Below are 20,227 nucleotides of genomic sequence, written 5' to 3' on the forward strand. Positions count from 1 at the left end.
AATATAGATTTCTCAGGAGGCAGGTAAGGTGGTCTGGTATTCCCATCTCTTTAAGAATTTTCCACAGTTTGGTGTGAGCCACACAGTCAAAGGCTTTAGCATAGTCAATAGAGTAGAAGCAGATGGTTTTCTGAATTCTCTTGCTTTTTCTATAACCCAACAGATGGCAATTTGATCTCCAGTTCCTCTGCCTTTTCTAAATCCAGCTTGAACATCTGGAAGTTCACAGTTCACGTATTGCTGAAGCCTGGCTTGGAGAATTTTGAGCATTACTTTACTAATGTGTGAGATGAATACAATTGTGCAGCAGTGTGAACATTCTCTGGCATTGCCTTTCTTTGGGATTAGAATGAAAACTGACCTTTTCCAGTCCTGTGGCCACTGCTGAGTTTTCCAAATTTGCTGGCATACTGAGTGCAGCACTTTCACAGCATCATCTTTTAGGATTTGAAATAGCTCAACTGGAATTTCATCACCTCCACTAGCTTTGTTTATAGTGTTCTTCCTAAGGCCCACTTGACTTTGCATTCCAGGATGTCTGGCTCTAGGTGAGTGATCACATCATCGTGGTCATCTGGGTCATGAAGATCTTTTTTGTATAGTTCTTCTGTGTATTCTTGCCACCTCTTCTTAATACCTTCTACTTCTGTTAGGTCCATACCATTTCCGTCTTTTATTGGATACCTTTAAAAAAGGTATCCTTTTTTGGTGGGATCCAACATTCTTCAGTCAATGGTTGTTCAGAAGCGAGTTGCAATTTTGGCGTTCTTGCAGGAGATTAGCGCAATCCAATCCAAGATGACAGAGTCCTGAGGGAGCTTACTTTTCTTAAAATGCTAACTTGCACTCTTCATTACATGCATGCCCTGATTAAACTTTCTTATCCAACTTGCCTGAACTAAGTTAGTTCCTTGCTCCTCCCCCCAATCTCTGGGTTCTCCCAAATCTTTCAGACTTATTTGAGACTCCTGTGGGGACTGAATACCTCTGGCTCTAATTAAAAAAAGAAAAAATGTTCCATTTCCACAATCTATAATCATTTTTCTTCCTACTCTGACAGCCCTCCTATCTAGGACTCTTAGAAGTCCAATCAGCCTAGAGGAGTAGAGCTGTGTCCCTTGTCACTCTTCACCATCAGGGCACATCCACCAGGACAGGTCACTCCAACTTACCCACAGCCTTACCAGAGCCCCCTCAACCCTCATGCCTGCTAGGCACCTTTCTTCCCCCCTTTGAAGCTGCTTTAACTATCAAAAATAAATATATTTAATAGTTTTTTTATCCATTTTAAACCATTTCCCTCTTCATCAAAACAAGAAGGGAAGAAGAAAGTACAAAAAACTGTGAAGTAGAAAAGATGATCACGTTGCTGTTTAAAATACCACCATGAAGATAAAACCATTATTAACATTTTGGCTTATTTCCCTTCTGGTCTTTCTTCTATACTTGTATTTTGCTTAACAAGTCTTTCCCATGTAATTTAAAACTTTTTTTTTTCATTAAAACTTGTTTGTTAAATCTTCCTTAAATGTCATTTTATGGCTACACAATGGTCCACTATAAAAATATTCCAAAATTTACTTGTTTTTCTGTATATAGACATTTAGATGTTCATGAAAAGTTTCTTGAAGCAGGTTGAAGCAGCTTTTGATACTTGGAGTAGGGAGTGGCAGAAATTGGAATGGTAACCAGTAAAGATTTTCCTTCCCACAACCCCATCCTTGAACAGGTATTTTGCTAACTTTTTGATTCATTAGATTGTTTTCTTTTCTTATTTTTTACATCTTTAAATTTTTGATTTAATGATCTTTATTGAAATTGCTATAGCATTGTTATAGTTCTTCTGTTCTTTTGTGTATTCTTGCCACCTCTTCTTAATATCTTCTGCTTCTGTTAGGTCCACACCATTTCTGGAAAAGATCAGTTTTCATTCCAATCCCAAGGAAAGGCAATGCCAAAGAGCACTCAAACTACCACACAATTGCACTCATCTCACACACTGGCAAAGTAATGCTCAAAATTCTCTAAGCCAGGCTTCAACAGTACATGAACCAAGATATTCCAGACATTCAAGCTGGATTTAGAAAAGGCAGAGGAACCAGAGATCAAACTGCCAACATCCATCAGATCATCAAAAAATCAAGAGAGTTCCAGAAAAACATCTACTTCTGTTTTATTGACTCTGCCAAAGCCTTTGACTGTGTGGCTCACACCAAACAGTGGAAAATTCTTAAAGAGATGGGAATGCCAGACCACCTTACCTGCCTCCTGAGAAATATGTATGCAGGTCAGGAAGCAACAGTTGGAACTGGACATGGAACAAGACTGGTTCCAAATCAGGAAAGGAGCACATCAAGGCTGTGTACTGTCACCCTGCTTATTTAACTTATATGCAGAGTATATCATGCAAAATTCCAGGCTGGATGAAGCACAAGCCAGGAGAAATATCAATAACATCAGATATGCAGATGACACCACCCATATGACAGAAAGTGACGAGGAACTAAAGAGCCTCTGGATGAAAGTGAAAGAAGAAAGTGAAAAAGTAGGCTTAAAACTCAACGTTCAGAAAACTAAGATCATGGCATCTGATGCTGCTGCTAAGTCGCTTCAGTCATGTCCAACTCTGTGCGACCCCATAGACGGCAGCCCACCAGGCTCCCACGTCCTTGGGATTCTCCAGGCAGGAACACTGGAGTGGGTTGCCATTTCCTTCTCCAATGTATGAAAGTGAAAAGTGAAAGTGAAGTCGCTCAGTTGTGTCCAACTCTTAGCGACTCCATGGACTGTAGCCCACCAGGCTCCTCCATCCATGGGATTTTCGAGGCAAGAGTACTGGAGTGAGGTGCCATTGCCTTCTCCACTGGTCCCATCACTTCATGGCAAATAGATGAGGAACAATGGAAATAGTGAAAAACTTTATTTATTTGGGCTCCAAAATCACTGTGGATGGTGATTGCAGCCATGAAATTAAAAGACACTTGCTCCTTGGAAGAAAAGCTGACCAAACTAGGTAGCGTTTAAAAAGCAGAGACATTACTATGCCGACCAACCTCCATCTAGTCAAAGCTATGGTTTTTCCAGTAGTCACGTATGGATGTCAGAGTTGGACTATAAAGAAAGCTGAGCACTGAAGAACTGATGCTTTTGAACTGTGGTGTTGGAGAAAACTCTTGAGAGTCCCTGGACTGCAAGGAGATCCAGCCAGTCCATCCTAAAGGAAATCAGTCCTGAATATTCATTGGAAGGACTGATGCTGAAGCTGAAACGCCAACACTTTGGCCATCTGATGCAAACAACTAACTTATTGGAAAAGACCCTGATCCAGGGAAAGATTGAGGGCAGGAAGACAACGGGATGACAGAGGATGAGATGGTTGGATGGCATCATCAATTCGATGAACATGAGTTTGAGCAAGCTCTGGGAGTTGGTGATGGACAGGGAAGCCTGTGTTCCAGTCCATGGAGTCGCAAAGAATCGGACATGACTGAGCAACTGAACTGATAGTACTATTGTAGTGTTATTATGTAGCCATAAGAGGTAAAATGGAATATAACTCCCCCATAATTATACCTATGGGGTTGCTATCAGTTTTGTAACAGGGGCTCTTAACACTTATTACAACCACATCTCAACTGTGTAAAATTTATGGAAGCTCATTATATTGTGAGATCTTCTCGCCTTTCAATGCATCTTTTAAACACATCAAGGCTGTATATAGTCACCCTGCTTATTTAACTTATATGCAGAGTACATCATGAGAAACGCTGGGCTGGATGAAGCACAGCTGGAATTAAGATTACCAGGAGAAATATCAATAACCTCAGATATGCAGAAGACACCATCCTTATGGCAGAAAGTGAAGAGCAAAAGAGCCTCTTGATGAAAGTGAAAGAGGAGAGTGAAAAAGCTGGATTAAAGCTCAACATTCAAAAAACTAAGCTCATGGCATCTGGTCCCATCACTTCATGGCAAATAGATGGGGAAAGAGTGGAAACAGTGGAAACAGTGGCTGACTTTATTTTGGGGGGCTCCAAAATCACTGCAGATGGTGATTGAAGCCATGAAATTAAAAGATATTGCTCCTTGGAAGAAAAGCCATGACAAACCTAGACCGCATATTAAAAAGCAGACATTACTTTGCCTACAAAGATCCATCTCGTACAAGCTCTGGTTTTTCCAGTAGTCATATATGGATGTGAGAGTTAGACCATAAAGAAAGCTGAGCACCAGAGAATTGATTCTTTTGAACTGTGGTATTGGAAAAGACTCTTGAGAGTCCCTTGGACTGCAAGAAGTTCTAACCAGTCAATCCTAGAGGAAATCAGTTGAATATTCATTGGAAGGACTGATGCTGAAGCTGAAACTCCAATACTTTGGCCACCTGATGCGAAGAGCTGACTCATTTGAAAAGACCCTGATGCTGGGAAAGATTGAGGGCAGGAGGAGAAGGGAACGACAGAGGATGAGATGGTTGGATGGCATCACCGACTCAATAGACATGAGTTTGAGCAAACTCCAGGAGTTGGTGATGGACAGGGAGGCCTGGCATGCTGCAGTTCATGGGGTTGCAAAGATTCGGACACAACTAAGCAACTGAACTGAACTAACCCCAGACTCCCAGTCCATCCCTCTCCTGCCCTATGCCTTGGCAACCACAAGTCTGTTCTCTATGTCTATGAGTCTGTTTCTGTTTTATAGATAGATTCCCTTGTGCAATATTTGGATTCCACATATAAGTGATATCATGTGTATAACTGAGTCACTTTGTTATACTTTGGAGTTTGGCACAATACTGTAAATCAACTATATGCTTCAATTAAAAAAAAACAATTAGAGTTCTACCTCTTTTCTAAAGCTTTTCTTAACTGTTAATTAATTAACTGTTAATTAATTGTTAGTTAACTCTTAACTGTTAATTAACTAATTAATCAAGTCTTCATGGATTTTCTTTCTCTGAAATTTTATCAGCCCTCTCAGATATATTCTTGAAAATCTTCACCACTTAGAATTTCAACATGTATAATCTGTATTATTGCTGAAATGATTCATCTTGTCTGTCTTTTTTTTTTTCTTCCAAACTCATTTTAAGCATCTTGAGAGAAATGCATGGTTAAGAGCTCAGGTCCTGAGGTCAAACAGGCTCCACCATTACTAATGTCTGTCCTGGTTGAACTCTTTACTCCTCTTTGCCTCAGTCACCTGCTAAATGAATGTAACACCACCAGATTTCATCAATAACAGGATGTGCATTTTCACAATTTAGCATATCTGATGCCAGGATGTATCTTTCCATCAGTGGCATGTTAAAGTTTAATTGGCAGCATTTTAAAAATATATTTATTTGGCCACTTTGGGTCTTAGTTGCAACACACAGGCTCTTCGTTGCAGTGCGTGGGCTCCAGAGCTCAAGGGCTCAGTAGTGGCGGTGTGCAGGCTTAGCTACACATGGGGTCTTAGCTCCTCGGTCAGGGATTGAACCAGGTCCCCCGCATTGGGAGGCAGATTCTTAACCACTCAACCACCAAAGAAGTCCTGACAGCACTTTTTTTTTCTTTAATTACAAAGTAATTATGACCATTATAATCAGTGGTATCAGGCTCAATGAAATATGTTAGTGTCTACCTCCCTGAGTTATTATAAGAATAAGTGAGTTTTTCATTTTTTTTCTAAATTTAAAAGCTGGCACAAGGTTAACATTCAATATGTGCTAGCTGTTATTACGGTCTTAACACCCTTTAAGGTCTCTAAATGATCCCTAAACACTCCATAAACAGTCATTGGCTGAATAGTAATTTTGTATTGGGGTAATGGATGGAACATAATGGAGTAATGATGTTACAATGAGTTTTCCAAGACCCTTCAGAAATCAGACAAGAAAGAAGTTGAGCCTAGAGTGCTCATCAGCATGGAGCAGACCTCTGGGGTAAGTTACCTGGCTTTGTGACAGGCACTTGGAGCCGCTTCCCACTATCCACATCCTCCACACCCTGGGCTGAGATGGAGTAGGGCCGACTGGCCTTGTTCATAAATATGATCAGGATGGAGTCCCCCACCTCGGCGTGAATCATTGGGCCTAAAGGCAAAACACAGGTCTGTGTGCATTATCATTGCTCTTTTCAACATTGGTATAATTCACATGTAGGTAGTATTTGACAAAATAAACAAAGGTTAGCCTTGTTATTAGTGTATTTCCTCTAGCAGGTGACATTGGGTAGCATTAAATATTATGTCATGTTTTTCAGTTGGATCAATCTGGTTTCAAATCCTGCCTCCTTCACTTACTTATTAGAGAGGCTTTGAGTAAGTCAAGTAACCTATCTGAGTCAAATTCCTCATCTGTAACATGGTCTTACCTTTCTCAAAGGGTTACAATAAGGATTAGATAAAGTAACATATGTAAAGTGCTAATTTCAGTAAATTGAGACATAGTAAGTACTCAATAAATGCTTAAATTTTTACTACTGCTGAGACATACTCTCCAGGAAAATTTATATCCACAACACGTGGTGATTTTCCATTGTAATCCCCCTGTGTATAACCTTTGGTTAGCTTAAAATTGCTCATTATCTGGAAAATAGATATAATAATAGTGAGGATGCAATGAAATAATGAGTATAAAAGGATTTTCTAAGATGACAAAATTAAAACATAAACATATTGATTTATGATCAATATGGTGATTTCACTAATGCATGTCCAAATATCCAACGTTATTTCTCAGTATTTAGATACCTGCATGAGACGTGCACTCTTCAGGAAGTTGTGTGTACACATTTCTGTTAGAAGCAACCAGCATGAGTGCCAGTGGAAATCGGCACAGACATCCCTAGAGAGGTCTGTACCCTCATTGCCGTGATGCCCTCACCCAGCACAAGTCCCCTTTGGTCCCCAGAACAAGACACAAATGCAGTTTGCTCAGCCACACTGACAGCATCACTCACACAGGGATCACTTGAGAGAGGTGGAAACAGACTCCCAGTGGAAGCACCTCAGATCTGATCCCTGAGGTTCTTGGAGTGTATCTGCACACTATGTTCACAAGGAAATACACTCACAGTTGAGTCTGACCACGCACATCCATTGTTCACTGGTTCAACCATGGTTTTAATGCTTTCCTGAGAAATGCAGTTGGCTATTGGTATTCATGGATGCAGACATAGAGGGACAACAGTACTAAGCCATTCACTGCAAGAGACTTGAGCATTTTGGTGCCTGTGACGTTCCCGGAACCAATCTCCTGGAACCAGTCCTGGACTGTACTGATAAAGGCCTAAATAAATCTGAAATTTGTTGGACTATTATCTTTAAAACAAATATTTAGTATGAATCAGACAGTGTCTGTAAAGCATGCTGTTTTTTTTAAAATGATAAAGCTAGAAAAGAAAAATTTAGGCATGTTTTTAAAAGTAATAGAGTTACAGATGAGGCATGTGCATACATGTAATAAAATCAACATATTTTCATTACCACTTAAATTGCACATGCTTTGCTGTTTTGGTGAGAAGGGGTGAAGGGTCATCATATTGATGACTAGTGTGCCTGTCCTGGGGCATTGGCAGTTTCTGGGGTTCAGACCTCTCCCTGATCTGCAGCAAATGAACAGATGGGCCTTCTGCTCCCCTGACTAAAGTGGTGCAGAGCTTGCCTCTGATGAAGTCGCTGGTCTATTTCCTTTTCCTGAGCAAACCAAATTGAGCCCAGCCCCCTCTGCAGAATCAGCACCTGTTCTTCAGGGATCTGTTCTCTGACTTAGAAATTCAAAAGAAGGAATGTTCCCATGGGAGATGACTCATTGGTATGAAAAACAAGCTTGGGAGCTGATGTTAGCAGATGGTGAAGATGGATGGGCCGGTTAATAATTTATGAATCTAATACTCGTGTGGTGCATTATTTTGATAATAAGAAACATATTAAAGCCTTAGTATTTATATAAGTTGCCTTGTACATTTAAAAACGGAAAAGTCATCTAGATTAGCCCTCTGCTTTAAGATCTCTTCTTCACGATGGGGTGACACTCAGGTGACGACAAGTAGGGAAGGTTAGCAAGAAGAGCTTATCCAACCTCTTGAGCAGCCCAGGGCGTCAGACAGATGGAGTCAGTTCTGAGAAGGCCAGGAAGTCAGGGCCCCCGGAACTGAATCCATGCTGTTCACCCAACCACTGCTTCTTGAGTAAAAGGTTTCTCTTTTGTCAGAATGATTTTCATGGTATGTTGTAAAGGCACTGGCCATGGATGACTGAGAATCTTGGAGAAGCTATGTGAACACGATGCCTGCTGTTCTGAGGCATCGGTGTTTCAGATGAAAGTTTCCTGGCTCAGCAGAGGGGTGGCCAAGGACCTTCATGGCAGCAGGTGCTGGTTAGACTGCCTGGATGAGAGGGATTCCTGTTTGTGTGTCATCTGCTGGTCTTCTTATGCTACTGTTTGCGCGAGCTGAGCACACAGCATGCTCCCTGATGGTGGGAGAGCAGAAAGCTGTGCCCCTTGGATGAATGCAGTCAGGCTACTCTGTTCCTTCCGTTCCTTCTTGGGCAGATGTCAAACCGTGTGTGTGTGTGTGTGTGTGTGTGTGTGTGTGTGTGTGTGTGTGTGTGTGTGTGTGTGTGCTGGCAGTGCACGGCTGTGATCTGTGCCATACCCAGGAGTGCCAAATGCTCTTCTTGTGGCGGTCGAGCTTTGATCTCTACAAATTCTCCATTGGTGTATTCCCTGTAAACCACTTTCTTGTACTGAGAGCCGATCCAGTTTTCAGTGTGGTTCATGAATATATCTCCATGTCTGCAAATCAGAAGCAACAGGAATTAAAGTTGTTAGAGGGTAGAAAAACCTTGAGGGCTTCTGCATGATTTGGAGGTGCGGGCACTGGAGCAGTTCTTCCAAAACCTATGATCAGGATCTCCCTGGGGAGCTGGCCCTTTACATCAGACTTTGTGGAAGTGGGGCCAGGAATCTGCATTTGAAAGCATCTCTGGGGCTTTAGATGTGGCAGTCCAGCATCGGCCTACGTTCCACTCTGGGGAACCACTGCACTAGAGCCCTGCTGGGACATGGAGAACAGATTTGTGGATGCAGTGGGGGAAGGAGAGGGCAGGATGAATTGAGAGAGTGTCACTGACACGCATGCACACCACCATGTGTCAAACAGAGAGCTGCTGCTGCATAGATAGCCATCTGGCTGCTCTGTAACACAGGGGGTTCAGTTTGATGCTCTGTGATGGTCTGGAGGGACCAACGATGGGGAGAGAGTGGTGAGGGAGCCTCGAGAGGGAGGCGATATATGCATACTTACAGCTGATTCTGTTGTGCAGCAGAAACCAACACAACATTGTAAAGCAATTAGTCTCAATTAAAAAAATAATTAGTCTCAATTAAAAACCCTGATGGGTGCTGCATAGGGCCAGACTTAGTCAGAGACTCCTAAAGGCACTTTGAGATTACATTCTCTTCCTGGGACCAACCAAACTCACACAAATGTTCATCCACGCACATGCGCACACCCCACCACCCTGCATTCCTTCAGATTTCATATGTTCTGTACCTTGCTAAGTTTTTCCACTGTAAAGATCTCAAGAAAGTCTGTGGGTTGTGTATTGCACATATGTGTGTGTGCAAAGTCTCTTCAGTTAGGTCTGACTCTTTTTGACCCTATGGACTGTAACTCACCAGGCTCCTCTGTCCAAGGGATTCTCCAGGCAAGAACACTGGAGTGGGTTGCCATGCCCTTCTCCAGGGGATCTTTCAACCCAGAGATCAAACCCATGCTTCCTATGGCTCCTGAATAAAGAATCCAGGCGGATTCTTTACCACTGGGCCACCAGGGAAGCCCCGTATTCTGCATATACTTAAATACAAATATAAATACAGTTGATTCTTGTTATTCACAATAGTGTGCTCTAGACAGTCACCCCCAAAACTGAACCATTGTTCCTAAGGGAAATACAGGGTTAGGTTCCTTCGAATCTCTGGTTACAATATATTTATCAACAGATCAGTATATAAATTCGATAGATGTATGCATCTGTTTAAAGATATATCATGTGATATATATTGCTGATCCATAATCACTGAACTCATGACCGATAATACACTGACTCATGCTTGAATGAAGCTTATCTAAAACCTGGTTTTCATTTGTTAGGTATATTACAGCACTGCCTTTCAGTGCTTAGGAATCCTAGACAGCATTTCAGCCCTACCCTGGTTGGAGAGGGGCATTTTAAACAGCTAAGTCACCAACAAGAAGCACAAAGAAGAAAAAGTGACACTAAATAGATGACTTAAAGGACAGTTGGGAGAGCTAAAACAAGGAAACAGAGAGATGGCTTGTTGGTTTGACCTCTGCCGGGAATGTGGACATCAGGTGACATAAATTTTCACTGTTCTATTCATATCTGCAAGTGACCACGAAAGCACCACAAGAATTGGTTTGAGGGTTACAGATAAATTTCAGCAAGTGGGCAAATTTGCAAATATGAAATCTGCAAATAATGAGCATCAACTCTACATTTTATCTAGTACCAACATAGATCACTACAAAGGACAGAAACAAATCTATCAACTTCATCTCCAAAATATATTGTGTCTCACATCCTTCCATTTCCCATGGTCAAACTGAACACACTATAACCTAAGTCACTGACTTCATCTGTTGATTCACCTGTATTAAATGAAACTGTTCCTAACCGTGTTCTCTGCTCCCAATTCTCCTCCCTTCCCTCTCCTCTCTACACTACAGGCAGAGAGCTCCTAAACTACACATTTGAATACGTCAGTCCTTGTCGAAAAGATTTTTTATGGCTTCCCCCTGGCAGACTCCTTGATTTGGCTTTCATACACCTTTCCCTGATGCAAAGAGCCGACACATTGGAAAAGACCCTGATGCTGGGAAAGACTGAAAGCAAAAGTGGAAGGAGGTGGCAGAGGATGAGATGGTTAGGTAGCATCACCGATCCAATGGACAAGAATTTGAGCAAACTCTGGGAGACAGTGGAGGACAGAGGAGCCTGGAGGGCTGCAGTCCATGGCGTCGAAATGAATTGGACATGCCCTAGCGGCTGAACAACAACAAAACTTCCCCACTTGTCTCTGCCAAGCTCCCAAACCTGGTTTCCCATCACCACCACCCAAACGCTCTATGCTCACGCAGTTCTAACACTCCCTCTCTTGAACCCTGCAGGCCAGCCACACCTGCAGGGCTTTCCCATGCTGCCTTCCTGTGCTGCTCACCTCTTCAACAGGCCCTCCCTTCAAAGACCACCTCCTCCCAGAAGCCACCCTCTCCCACCCTCTCCCCTCCCACAGTGCCTGCCTGACTCAGCGTGTTTGCTCTAATGCCTTCCCCCCTGGAACATGAAATCTGTGTGGAAAGGACCTTGTGTGCCCTTCTCAGCACTTTGCATGATCCTGAGCACACAGTAGGTATTTTACAAATGCACGTATATACCTTTTACCCCGCACTGTGTGCTTTCCAAGGAAGAAAGTTTTCTTCTACTTTTATTTTCCAGGAGTCCCAGTAGCATGTGTGCTGGTGACAAGCCCAGACTCTTGAGCTACCTCTGCTGTTTTCTAGCTTCCCTCCTCTGCAAAATGAGGTGATAATAATTCACCCAACCCCCAGGAGTGATGTCAGGATCACAGGAGTTGAGACATGTAAAGCTGTGTCAGTGTCAGACACCTGTTAAGAACCGCCTGAGTGCTTACTCGATCGTCATCTTACTGGGAGGTCACGTAACGGTGCTGGGCCAGAGCTGATGGAGTGGGAAATGCTCAGCAAAAGGCCTGGCTTATGAGAGGTGGTGCTCAATAGATGCTGAGTCTTACCTCAAATCCCAGGTTAGTTAAATTACATGCGCATCAGTCCACAAGTTCAAGAGTGCTAGGAAGTGAAGTGAAAGTCACTCAGTCATGTCCGACTCTCTGCGACCCCATGGACTATAGGGTCCATGGAATTCTCCAGCCCAGAATACTGGAGTGGGTAGCCGGATCTTCCCCACCCAGAGATCAAACTGGTGTCTCCTGCATTGCAGGCAGATTATTTACCAGATGAGCTATGAGGGAATTCTCTATAGCAACCTACTCTCTGTTTTCAAATTCCCTCTCACTGCATACACTCTGACATTGCCCTGACAGTCCCATCTGTTGCCTTTCTGGGATCCTGAGTTCTCCCCACTATGTTCTTAGGAAGCCACAGGGAAAGACTTCCAGGTTCCAAGGTGAGGCAGAGGGTCTGTGCTGATCAGGACAACAAATGTTTCAGGGAAAACCCATACTGAAGGGTGGTTTGAAACTCGGAGATGTCCTAACACGTGACCTCGGGTCAGATGGCAGATGCATAGTAACTGGGGTAGGAGGGCATTTGTGCCTGGGCTCTGATCTACGGGGGTACCGCAGACTGCCTCTGGGACAACCTGTCACTGCAACTCTGTCCTGCATTTTTATCTACAGAGCTGTTGCTTTTTAAACAGGCGAAATCAGTTTTAACAATTTCAGTTAACCCAACACAACCAAAATTTTATCATTTCATCATGTGATAATTGTAAAATATTTGTTAGTTGTATAGTTTATGTTTTTATTCATACTGATTCTATGAAATCCATTGTATGTTTTATACTTACGGTTCATCTCAATTTGGACTACCACATTTCAAGTGTTCTATAGCCAAGTATGGATACAGTCTACTATATTAGCCCTGATCTAGAAGACTGCGGTTGCGGCTCTTCTGCTGTATTTTTAATAGGTGAAAATGCTCTCATTTCACTTTGTTGTCATTTATTTATGGGCAAGACCAGAATGGCAGGGACAGGGTGCAGACACACCCACTACCCTCTATCTCTCTAAGAAGCTTGAAAGACAATCCCAGAAGATTAAAGCTAGCTCTTTCTGCCAGCCTGGAAGGATGGGGCTGAAAACAGAAATAACACTGAGTTTCAAGAAAATAATGAAGGATGTATTTCTTACATACTCATGGGCTAGGACTGTACATGTGACAATTATTACACAATAATGTCTTCAGAGATAGCAGCCTATTAATGAAATAATTATTTTAGAAAAGACCAAATTAGTATTCATTTCACTTTATACTGAATTATCCATTTTTAACTTGTATAAGCAGCACTACTTTGGCAGGGGGTGTGTCTGGTTTAACAAAACGTGTTGGTGAATAATTGAAGTGAAGTGAAGTGAAAGTCACTTAGTCATGTCCGACTCTTTGTGACCCCATAGACCGTAGCCTGCCAGGCTCCTCTGTCCACAGGATTCTCCAGGCAAGAATACTGCAGTGGGTGGCCATTTCCTTCTCCCTGGGAAAGGCTACCCATCCAGGCAACCCACTCCAGTATTCTTGCCTGGAGAATCCTGTGGACAGAGGAGCCTGGAGAGCTGCTGTTCATGGGGTATCACAGAGTCGGACACGACTGAAGTGACTTAGCATGCATGCATGCGTGCACTGGAGAAGGAAATGGCAACCCACTCTAGTGTTCTTGCCTGGAGAATCCCAGGGACAGAGGAGCCTGGTGGGCTGCTGTCTATGGGGTTGCACAGAGCTGGACACGACTGAAGCGACTTAGCAGCAACAGCCCTTCCCAAGGGATGTTCGCAACCAAGGGGTCAAACCCAGGTCTCCCACATTGCAGGCGTATTCTTTACTGTCTGAGTCACCAGGGAAGCCCAAGAATACTGGAGTGGGTAGCCTACCCCTTCTCCAGTGGATCTTCCCAATCCAGGGATGGAACCAGGGTGTCCTGCATTGCAGGTGGGTTCTTTACCAGCTGAGGTACCAGGGAAACCTGGTGAATTCTGGAATGAATTTTAAAGCATCCTACCCTTGAGGCAAATCTTTTAAAACTGAGGAGTGATTTTGTTTCTTCATTTATCCACAAGGTGGCACCATTATATTCTTTCCATGAGCCTGAACCCTCAAAACAGGCGGAGTAAGAAAAACAGAACAGGCTATGATTCCTAATAGCTAATGTAGAGGAGTTGGTGGGAGTCATAACCACAGAAGGTGCGTGAAGGCTGGGCAAGAGAGGGCAAGGGAAGTGTGATAATAAACATCAAAGAGGAGCACGGCATGAACGCCAGCATGGCATGGTGATGAGAACACGGATTTGTCCTTCAGAAAGGTCAGTGTTCAACTCCACCTCTGCCAGTGACTGAGTGAACCAGTCCTCACCTGCATACATGGGGCGGTGCCAGCCAGGCAGAAGGTGCTAACCCCCGGGGAGGAGGCCTGCAGGCCTGCCCCCCAAGACAGTTCAGCCCTGAAGGCCTGGCCGGAGGGGACCCGTGCTCAGTAGTGCACAAAGTCTTCCAGCCCGTGGATTCCTCTGTGCTCTGCAAGGGCAGCGCCTCCGCAGGAGGGCCAGCCTCATGGATGCTCTGGGGACCAGGCCAACGAGGCGACCTGCCCTTCCTGCCCCAGCCCGGTGCTCTCCGCCTCCCCTGCCCCTCAGGTGTCCCCGCGGCCAGTGACTGCCGGCGGCCCCCACCCCGGCCCATCTACAGCGCACCTCCCTCCCCACCCCACCACCCCCCCACCCCCCTCGCCAGCTCTGCGCAGCTGCCCTGCTTCTCCTCACCGCGTCCCTAGGGGTTCCCGGGAGGCGAGCCCCTGTGCTGACCCCTTCCCCCAGCCCATCTGCAGCGCCTCCCCCACCTCTGCGCAGCGGCCCTGCCTCTCTGCACCGCATCCCCCGGGTCCCCGGGAGGCGAGCTCCTGAGCTGACCTGCCCCGCGCTCGCTCAGACCCACGTGCGTGGCCCGCCAGCCTCCCGGGGACCAGACTGGCTTCAGACTGCTCCCTCGGAGGGGGACGGCGACTTCCCTAGGCTTTCGTGGTCCTGGGTGACATGTCTGCGTGCCAGGACTGGGCAGACAGCACCCGGGGCCCTTTTAGGTTCCGCGTTTGCCGAACGTCCGCGCACGTGTGCGAACCCACCCCAGAGGCGGCGGCGGCTCGGCCTGTGGTACCTTTCCCCTCCTGCGTCCAAGTGCTGCTTTTCGAACTCCCAGTTTTTGTTAGGGGCATAATCCCATTCTACCTCTTCAGCGGCGATGTAAAAGGTTCTTATCATCCCATAGGGCTGCTCAGGAGGGTCCTTGTTGCCGCAGCTGCTGACCTCATATATCTGATGCATGCCTCTCGCCAAGTGGTGCAGGGTGGAGCAAAAGACCCTGAAGACTCCTGGAAGAAACATGGCTTGGCGTTCAGAGCGATGCTGGAGCGCTTGCTTTTGGGTTGCTAGCAAACCTCCGTAATTATTACAAAATAACCAGTCAGGTGGGTTTTTAAGATATCAACCTTCTCTAGCATTTAAAAATCAGACCCTAAGAGGAACAAATTACTTGTAAATATATTTACGTATGGGGGAAAATACAATCTGAAATTCATCTGTCATGTCCAAAAACAAATTTAAAAAGACTTGTAAAGTTGCTGCCAAGAAATGATTTCCCTGGGTCTCCCCTATTGTACACACCTATTAGAGGATAGTCACTTCTGGAAAAATCATTGATAGGTGTCTTCTCCCAGCCCAGTTTAAAAGGAACTAATTGCCTGTCTAGACAAAGTTCAAATTAGGTCACGCTTCTGAAGTCATGCGTTTTGCCCTAAAGGGTTTCATAAGCTATAAGGTGCAATATACAAATAAGCTATTACTCTTAAAGCTAAATGTATTTTTCATTAAGCCCTTGAGCAGAGGAGGGTCTCATTTCCAGTGGTAGGTCTACATTATGCCATATGAAAAGGAAAAAGAAATAGCAACCATCATATCTGACTGAGAACTATATGATTTTTTAAGCTGAACTTTCTAGATGCCTTGGCATCGGATATACATATTTTAATTAAATTCACAATAAAATCATACAAAATCAAATTATTGGAAGATGTTAACTCAGGGAAATTATTGGATCAACAAATCTTCTCTAGTTGACTCTGTTCTCAGAGGTGAATGGGAGTGTGGGTCTCATTAACTATCTACAATGCACAGAGATAGCATCTATCATGTCTAAATATTGCCAAATTATCCCTTCAGTACAAGCCCAAACCATTGGTTCATAGGGTACCCTAGCACACCCAGGCACAAACGGTGATCCTCTGTAAAAACAAAGAGAAGAGCCTTCTGACAACGGAGGTGGCCAGCGCTTCCTCTGCCTGTGCTGGTCTCCGGGCAGCCCGCTATTTGTGTGCTCATCATCCCTTCAACAGAGGAGGAATTTTCTTTTCTAAGAACAAAGAGGAGCTTAAAGCCTTGATTATGGTGATATTTTCACAGATGCATACTATTTCCACACTCATCAATTTACATGTATAAAATATACAGCTTTTTGTGTTTCAGTCCTACATCAGTAAAGTGGTTTAAAAAAAAAAGATCAAAGAGGAAATGTTTGACTTTCAGCTGACAGGCTACTCTACCCATGTTTGGGTACTCCTTTTAGCTTAGAGGATGGGGCGGCAATAGCTGAAATGACTCAGCTTTTCAGTAGTCACTGATTTATACTCACCGCCAAACATAAACTGGAAACTATTGTCATGTAGCTCTTTAGAAGCCTGGAGGGCCCATGAGTAAGTAACCATGTCCCTAAAATTATTCCAGCCATCTCTAGCTTTGAATGCTGTTTCTATGAATTAAAACTATTTGGTTGTTTCCCTCTCGTCCCCTCTTTGATCTTGAAGAGTGAATTTTAAAAAAGTAATTGTTCCAAAGGCATCCCTTGGGGTGATTCATAATTGATCAATCAATTAATATAGAAAAGTTGAATACTAGAAGCTTACAAGGCAAGGATTAATGGAGCCCCTAGTTTGAGGCAGCTCTCTGGCAAAAGTTTTGAAGCTCAAGGATCTTTTTTTTATTTTTATTTTTGCTTTTATTTATTTATTTTTTTTTCTGTAAAAATCCATATATTTTATTTGGTAGGTAAGTCATGGAGACTTTTCCTCTCTCAACCAGCTAACTGAATGTAAAATCATGGAGAAAATATGCATTTACACTCACAGCAGCCAGAAGTGAATGTTGAGGCAGGGTTAGGTGGCTCCCAGGGTCCATATGTTTTCTATATATTTCTCTGATGACTTAAAATTTTAGGTTCGTCTCAGGTAGAAATGTTTAACGTGTAAAGAGGTGACATAAGTCATATTTACTACTTCTTAATAGAAAAGAGTAGCTTTGAAGAGGTCTATCTTCTTTTCTCTTTGAATTTTTTTTCCCTCAAATCTCAAATTCTTAACCAGTGACAGAGAGTAGCATCTAAAATGCAGTTCCAGTGTGAATGAAAGAAGTAAATACCTATTCATAAAGGAAACAGAGCAGGCAAGTACTTATCTTGAGTAGCATATTGGTTTCATTTTAAGAGCAATGAAAAAGTTGGTTTGGAGAAACATGTTGAATATCCACAGCATTTACTATTCTTATTTTTCATAAGAGAGCATATGTTGCCAAATATTACTCTTTATCTTTTATTAAAGTGCCCCAGTGACCTAATTAACTTGTTAATCTCTAAGAGAAGGGATGCCACTTCAATGGGTTCTCCATGGACTCCGGATCCAACACAGCTTGCTTTCTGGGCACCCGAGAGAAAGGCAATAGGCAAGACCCTGTTTGGGCTCATCAAGAGACCACTATCAATCTTCAGAGAAGGGAGACAAGTTGACATCTACAACCTGGAAGCAACCACCAGGCTGCTCATGTCTGGTTGATGCTTCTGAGCAGCAACTAAAATGAAGTTTGTGTTTAAAGAGACTAAACAAGCAAACAAATATACTCTTTCTTGGGGCTGAATTGTTCATGGAAATAAATTAAGAGCATTCTCCTAGGATTTGTGAGGCCAGGTCATTTAGAGCACTCCTACTTTTGCTTTATGGATGTTATTAGAGGCTTTTCCTCTGTCCTTCACATTATGTGTGTGAAATACAATAGTCAGGATTCTCTGATTCTACTCAAGGCTATATTTCCTTCTCCACACCCAGAAGTGCCCAAATTCAACCAATTTCTTCTGGGGAAAGACCCTAAGAGTACCTGCATGAAGATAGGAATCTGGTCACTTGAGCTGGCCCTGCCAAGTTTACCTGCACGGTCTGGCTGCATGAATGCCGTTGTGGAGACGTGGGGAAACAGTGCCAGGGAGTCCCGGTGAGTCCCTCGTAGGTGGATGGTGTTCCCTTGAAAATAAATTCCATGCATGTCCGTGTCGGTGCCCATTCCAATCAGATGCCAGGAGACTCTATCCTTTTTGCACATGGTTAGGCCTGGCTGGTTGCCATACATGTAGCCATTAATAGCTAAATGGAAGGAAAAGGAGAGCAGAGCCCACTATTATTTTGTAGATGTGCTGAAAACACATCACCTTAGTGAAAGATTATCAGTGCGTATGGAGGCAGTGGTGTTCAAGTCCAAAATTTACAGAAGATCTTATTATCAGAGAATAAAGAGTACTGGGAAAAAGTCAGGTGCTCTATCAAATTTAAATGGAGAATGAAATTAATAATGAATAATTAAAATACACTAAAACTGTAAAACTGTTCTATTTAACAATGTATACATAGGACATGAATTCTAAGAATTAATAAGAAATAAACAGGTTGTTTTCTGAAGCAATTTTTCTCTGACAAAATTATTTGATAGCATTATATAATACCCTTCATTTCACATTTTAGTTTTGCAGATTATAAAGAGCATCATCCTTGAAAAAATATTTATAGATTTCATGAATTTCCCCAAAGTCTTTTTTTAAAACTCTTGATATGGAAGTCATTTTCTTTCAAGGTTCTTAGCCTGTCATCTCCCTTGTTAAGTGTCTTTTCCTCAGTTATTCATTTAATTCTCTCAGATCCTCATTTGCCAATGGCTTTGCATTTCATTCTAGAAGTTATCAGACATCCCTTCACTGATTTTATGGATCTTGCATCACTTGAAAGACTTGCAGTTGATCGACATTATATTTGCATGTCTGGTCAGTGAAGAGGGATTTGAGGAGTGGGGAAGGGACACTAAGTTTTAAGAGGTTAGCCCTTGAATAAATAATTTTGCTTTATGATAATTTCGATTTTCCCACTTCAGTAAAATAACTGACAAGACTTTGAATAATGATCCCACTTAGATACGAAAAGTCTTTGTACCTCCAGAAATGCAAATTGCTTTTCTCTTTGATATCAACCTCAATCCACTGACAGCGGCTACACTCACCCCCTCTGGGGGATGACCACTATGACTGAGTACACTGAGGGGTGACTGCACCTAATTGCGTCTCAGGCTTGATGTCCTGGAGAGAGACACCCCCCACTCCACTCCTTCTACGGCCTGTCCACCACACACATAAATGGTCTCCTGTTAGAATCTCATTGTCAAATAAAATTACCTTTTGTTTCTTTATCTGCAAAATGAGTGGTGTATGGTAATTTTACTCAAATATCTGGAATTATCAGCAGAAATTCCAAGAAGCCCTGGAGCTGCTGAGAAGAATATCACACTTTCTGAAGAAAATCTTTGATCATGATGTTGCAAATAAACTGTCTTGTCCATTGAATGTTAAAGAGATATCATTGTAATTTTTTTAATTTATTTATTTTAGTTGGAGGCTAATTACTTTAAAATATTGTAGTGGGTTTTGCCATACATTGACATGAATCAGCCATGGGTGTACATGTGTTCCCCATCCCGAATCCCCTGCCCACCTCCCTCCCCATCCCGAATCCCGCGCCCACCTCCCTCCCCATCCCACTGTAAACTATAGTGCTAACAGTTTAGTCCTTGGATAGGTGGTAGAGAATTCCCTGTTGCCTAGGAACTCCAGTTTAACAATTCTCTTTCCTGGGAATTCCCTGGTGATCCAGTAGTTAGGATTCCACATTCTCACTGCTGGAGGCCCAGGTCAGGGAATTAAGATACCACAAAGCTGTGTGGCACACCCTCCCCACCGCCGGAACCTCTTTTTCTGGAACATTCATTCATTAATTTATATATTCAACAAGCAGATTGGAACATAGACCGTATAACATGAGCAATGCAAACATTGTATGCCATATAAGGCATTTTCTCTTTGGTATTGTAGCCAACTTTCTCCTATTTATGCAAGCAAGACTGGGGACGAAATTTAATTTATAATTAATGTGAAGCTTAAACTAAATACATAATTTCCTTGAATTTTGCCTTAAACATGACATATTCTGCAGGTTTAAAATATACAAATATATTTCAAATTGCCAAACCAGGAAGGGACAGGATTTGACATGAT

At 43.1% G+C, this 20,227-nt stretch overlaps 1 protein-coding gene across 3 annotated transcripts in view; it reads right to left on the reverse strand.

Moving 5' to 3' along the window:
* HEPHL1 (hephaestin like 1) overlaps window positions 1-20,227 on the reverse strand; it is a 91,302-nt gene that overhangs the window by 13,272 nt on the left and 57,803 nt on the right. For all 3 annotated transcript variants that reach the window (XM_018043543.1, XM_018043542.1, XM_018043544.1), the window contains exons 11-14: window positions 18,063-18,275; window positions 14,972-15,185; window positions 8,643-8,782; window positions 5,936-6,076 (exon numbers count right to left, since the gene is read on the reverse strand). In XM_018043543.1, the coding sequence (XP_017899032.1) occupies window positions 5,936-6,076; window positions 8,643-8,782; window positions 14,972-15,185; window positions 18,063-18,275 (708 nt within the window). The remainder of the gene's footprint in view (window positions 1-5,935; window positions 6,077-8,642; window positions 8,783-14,971; window positions 15,186-18,062; window positions 18,276-20,227) is intronic.

Source organism: Capra hircus, chromosome 29, assembly GCF_001704415.2.
Source record: "Capra hircus breed San Clemente chromosome 29, ASM170441v1, whole genome shotgun sequence".
In the NCBI taxonomy this organism is placed as follows: domain Eukaryota; kingdom Metazoa; phylum Chordata; class Mammalia; order Artiodactyla; family Bovidae; genus Capra; species Capra hircus.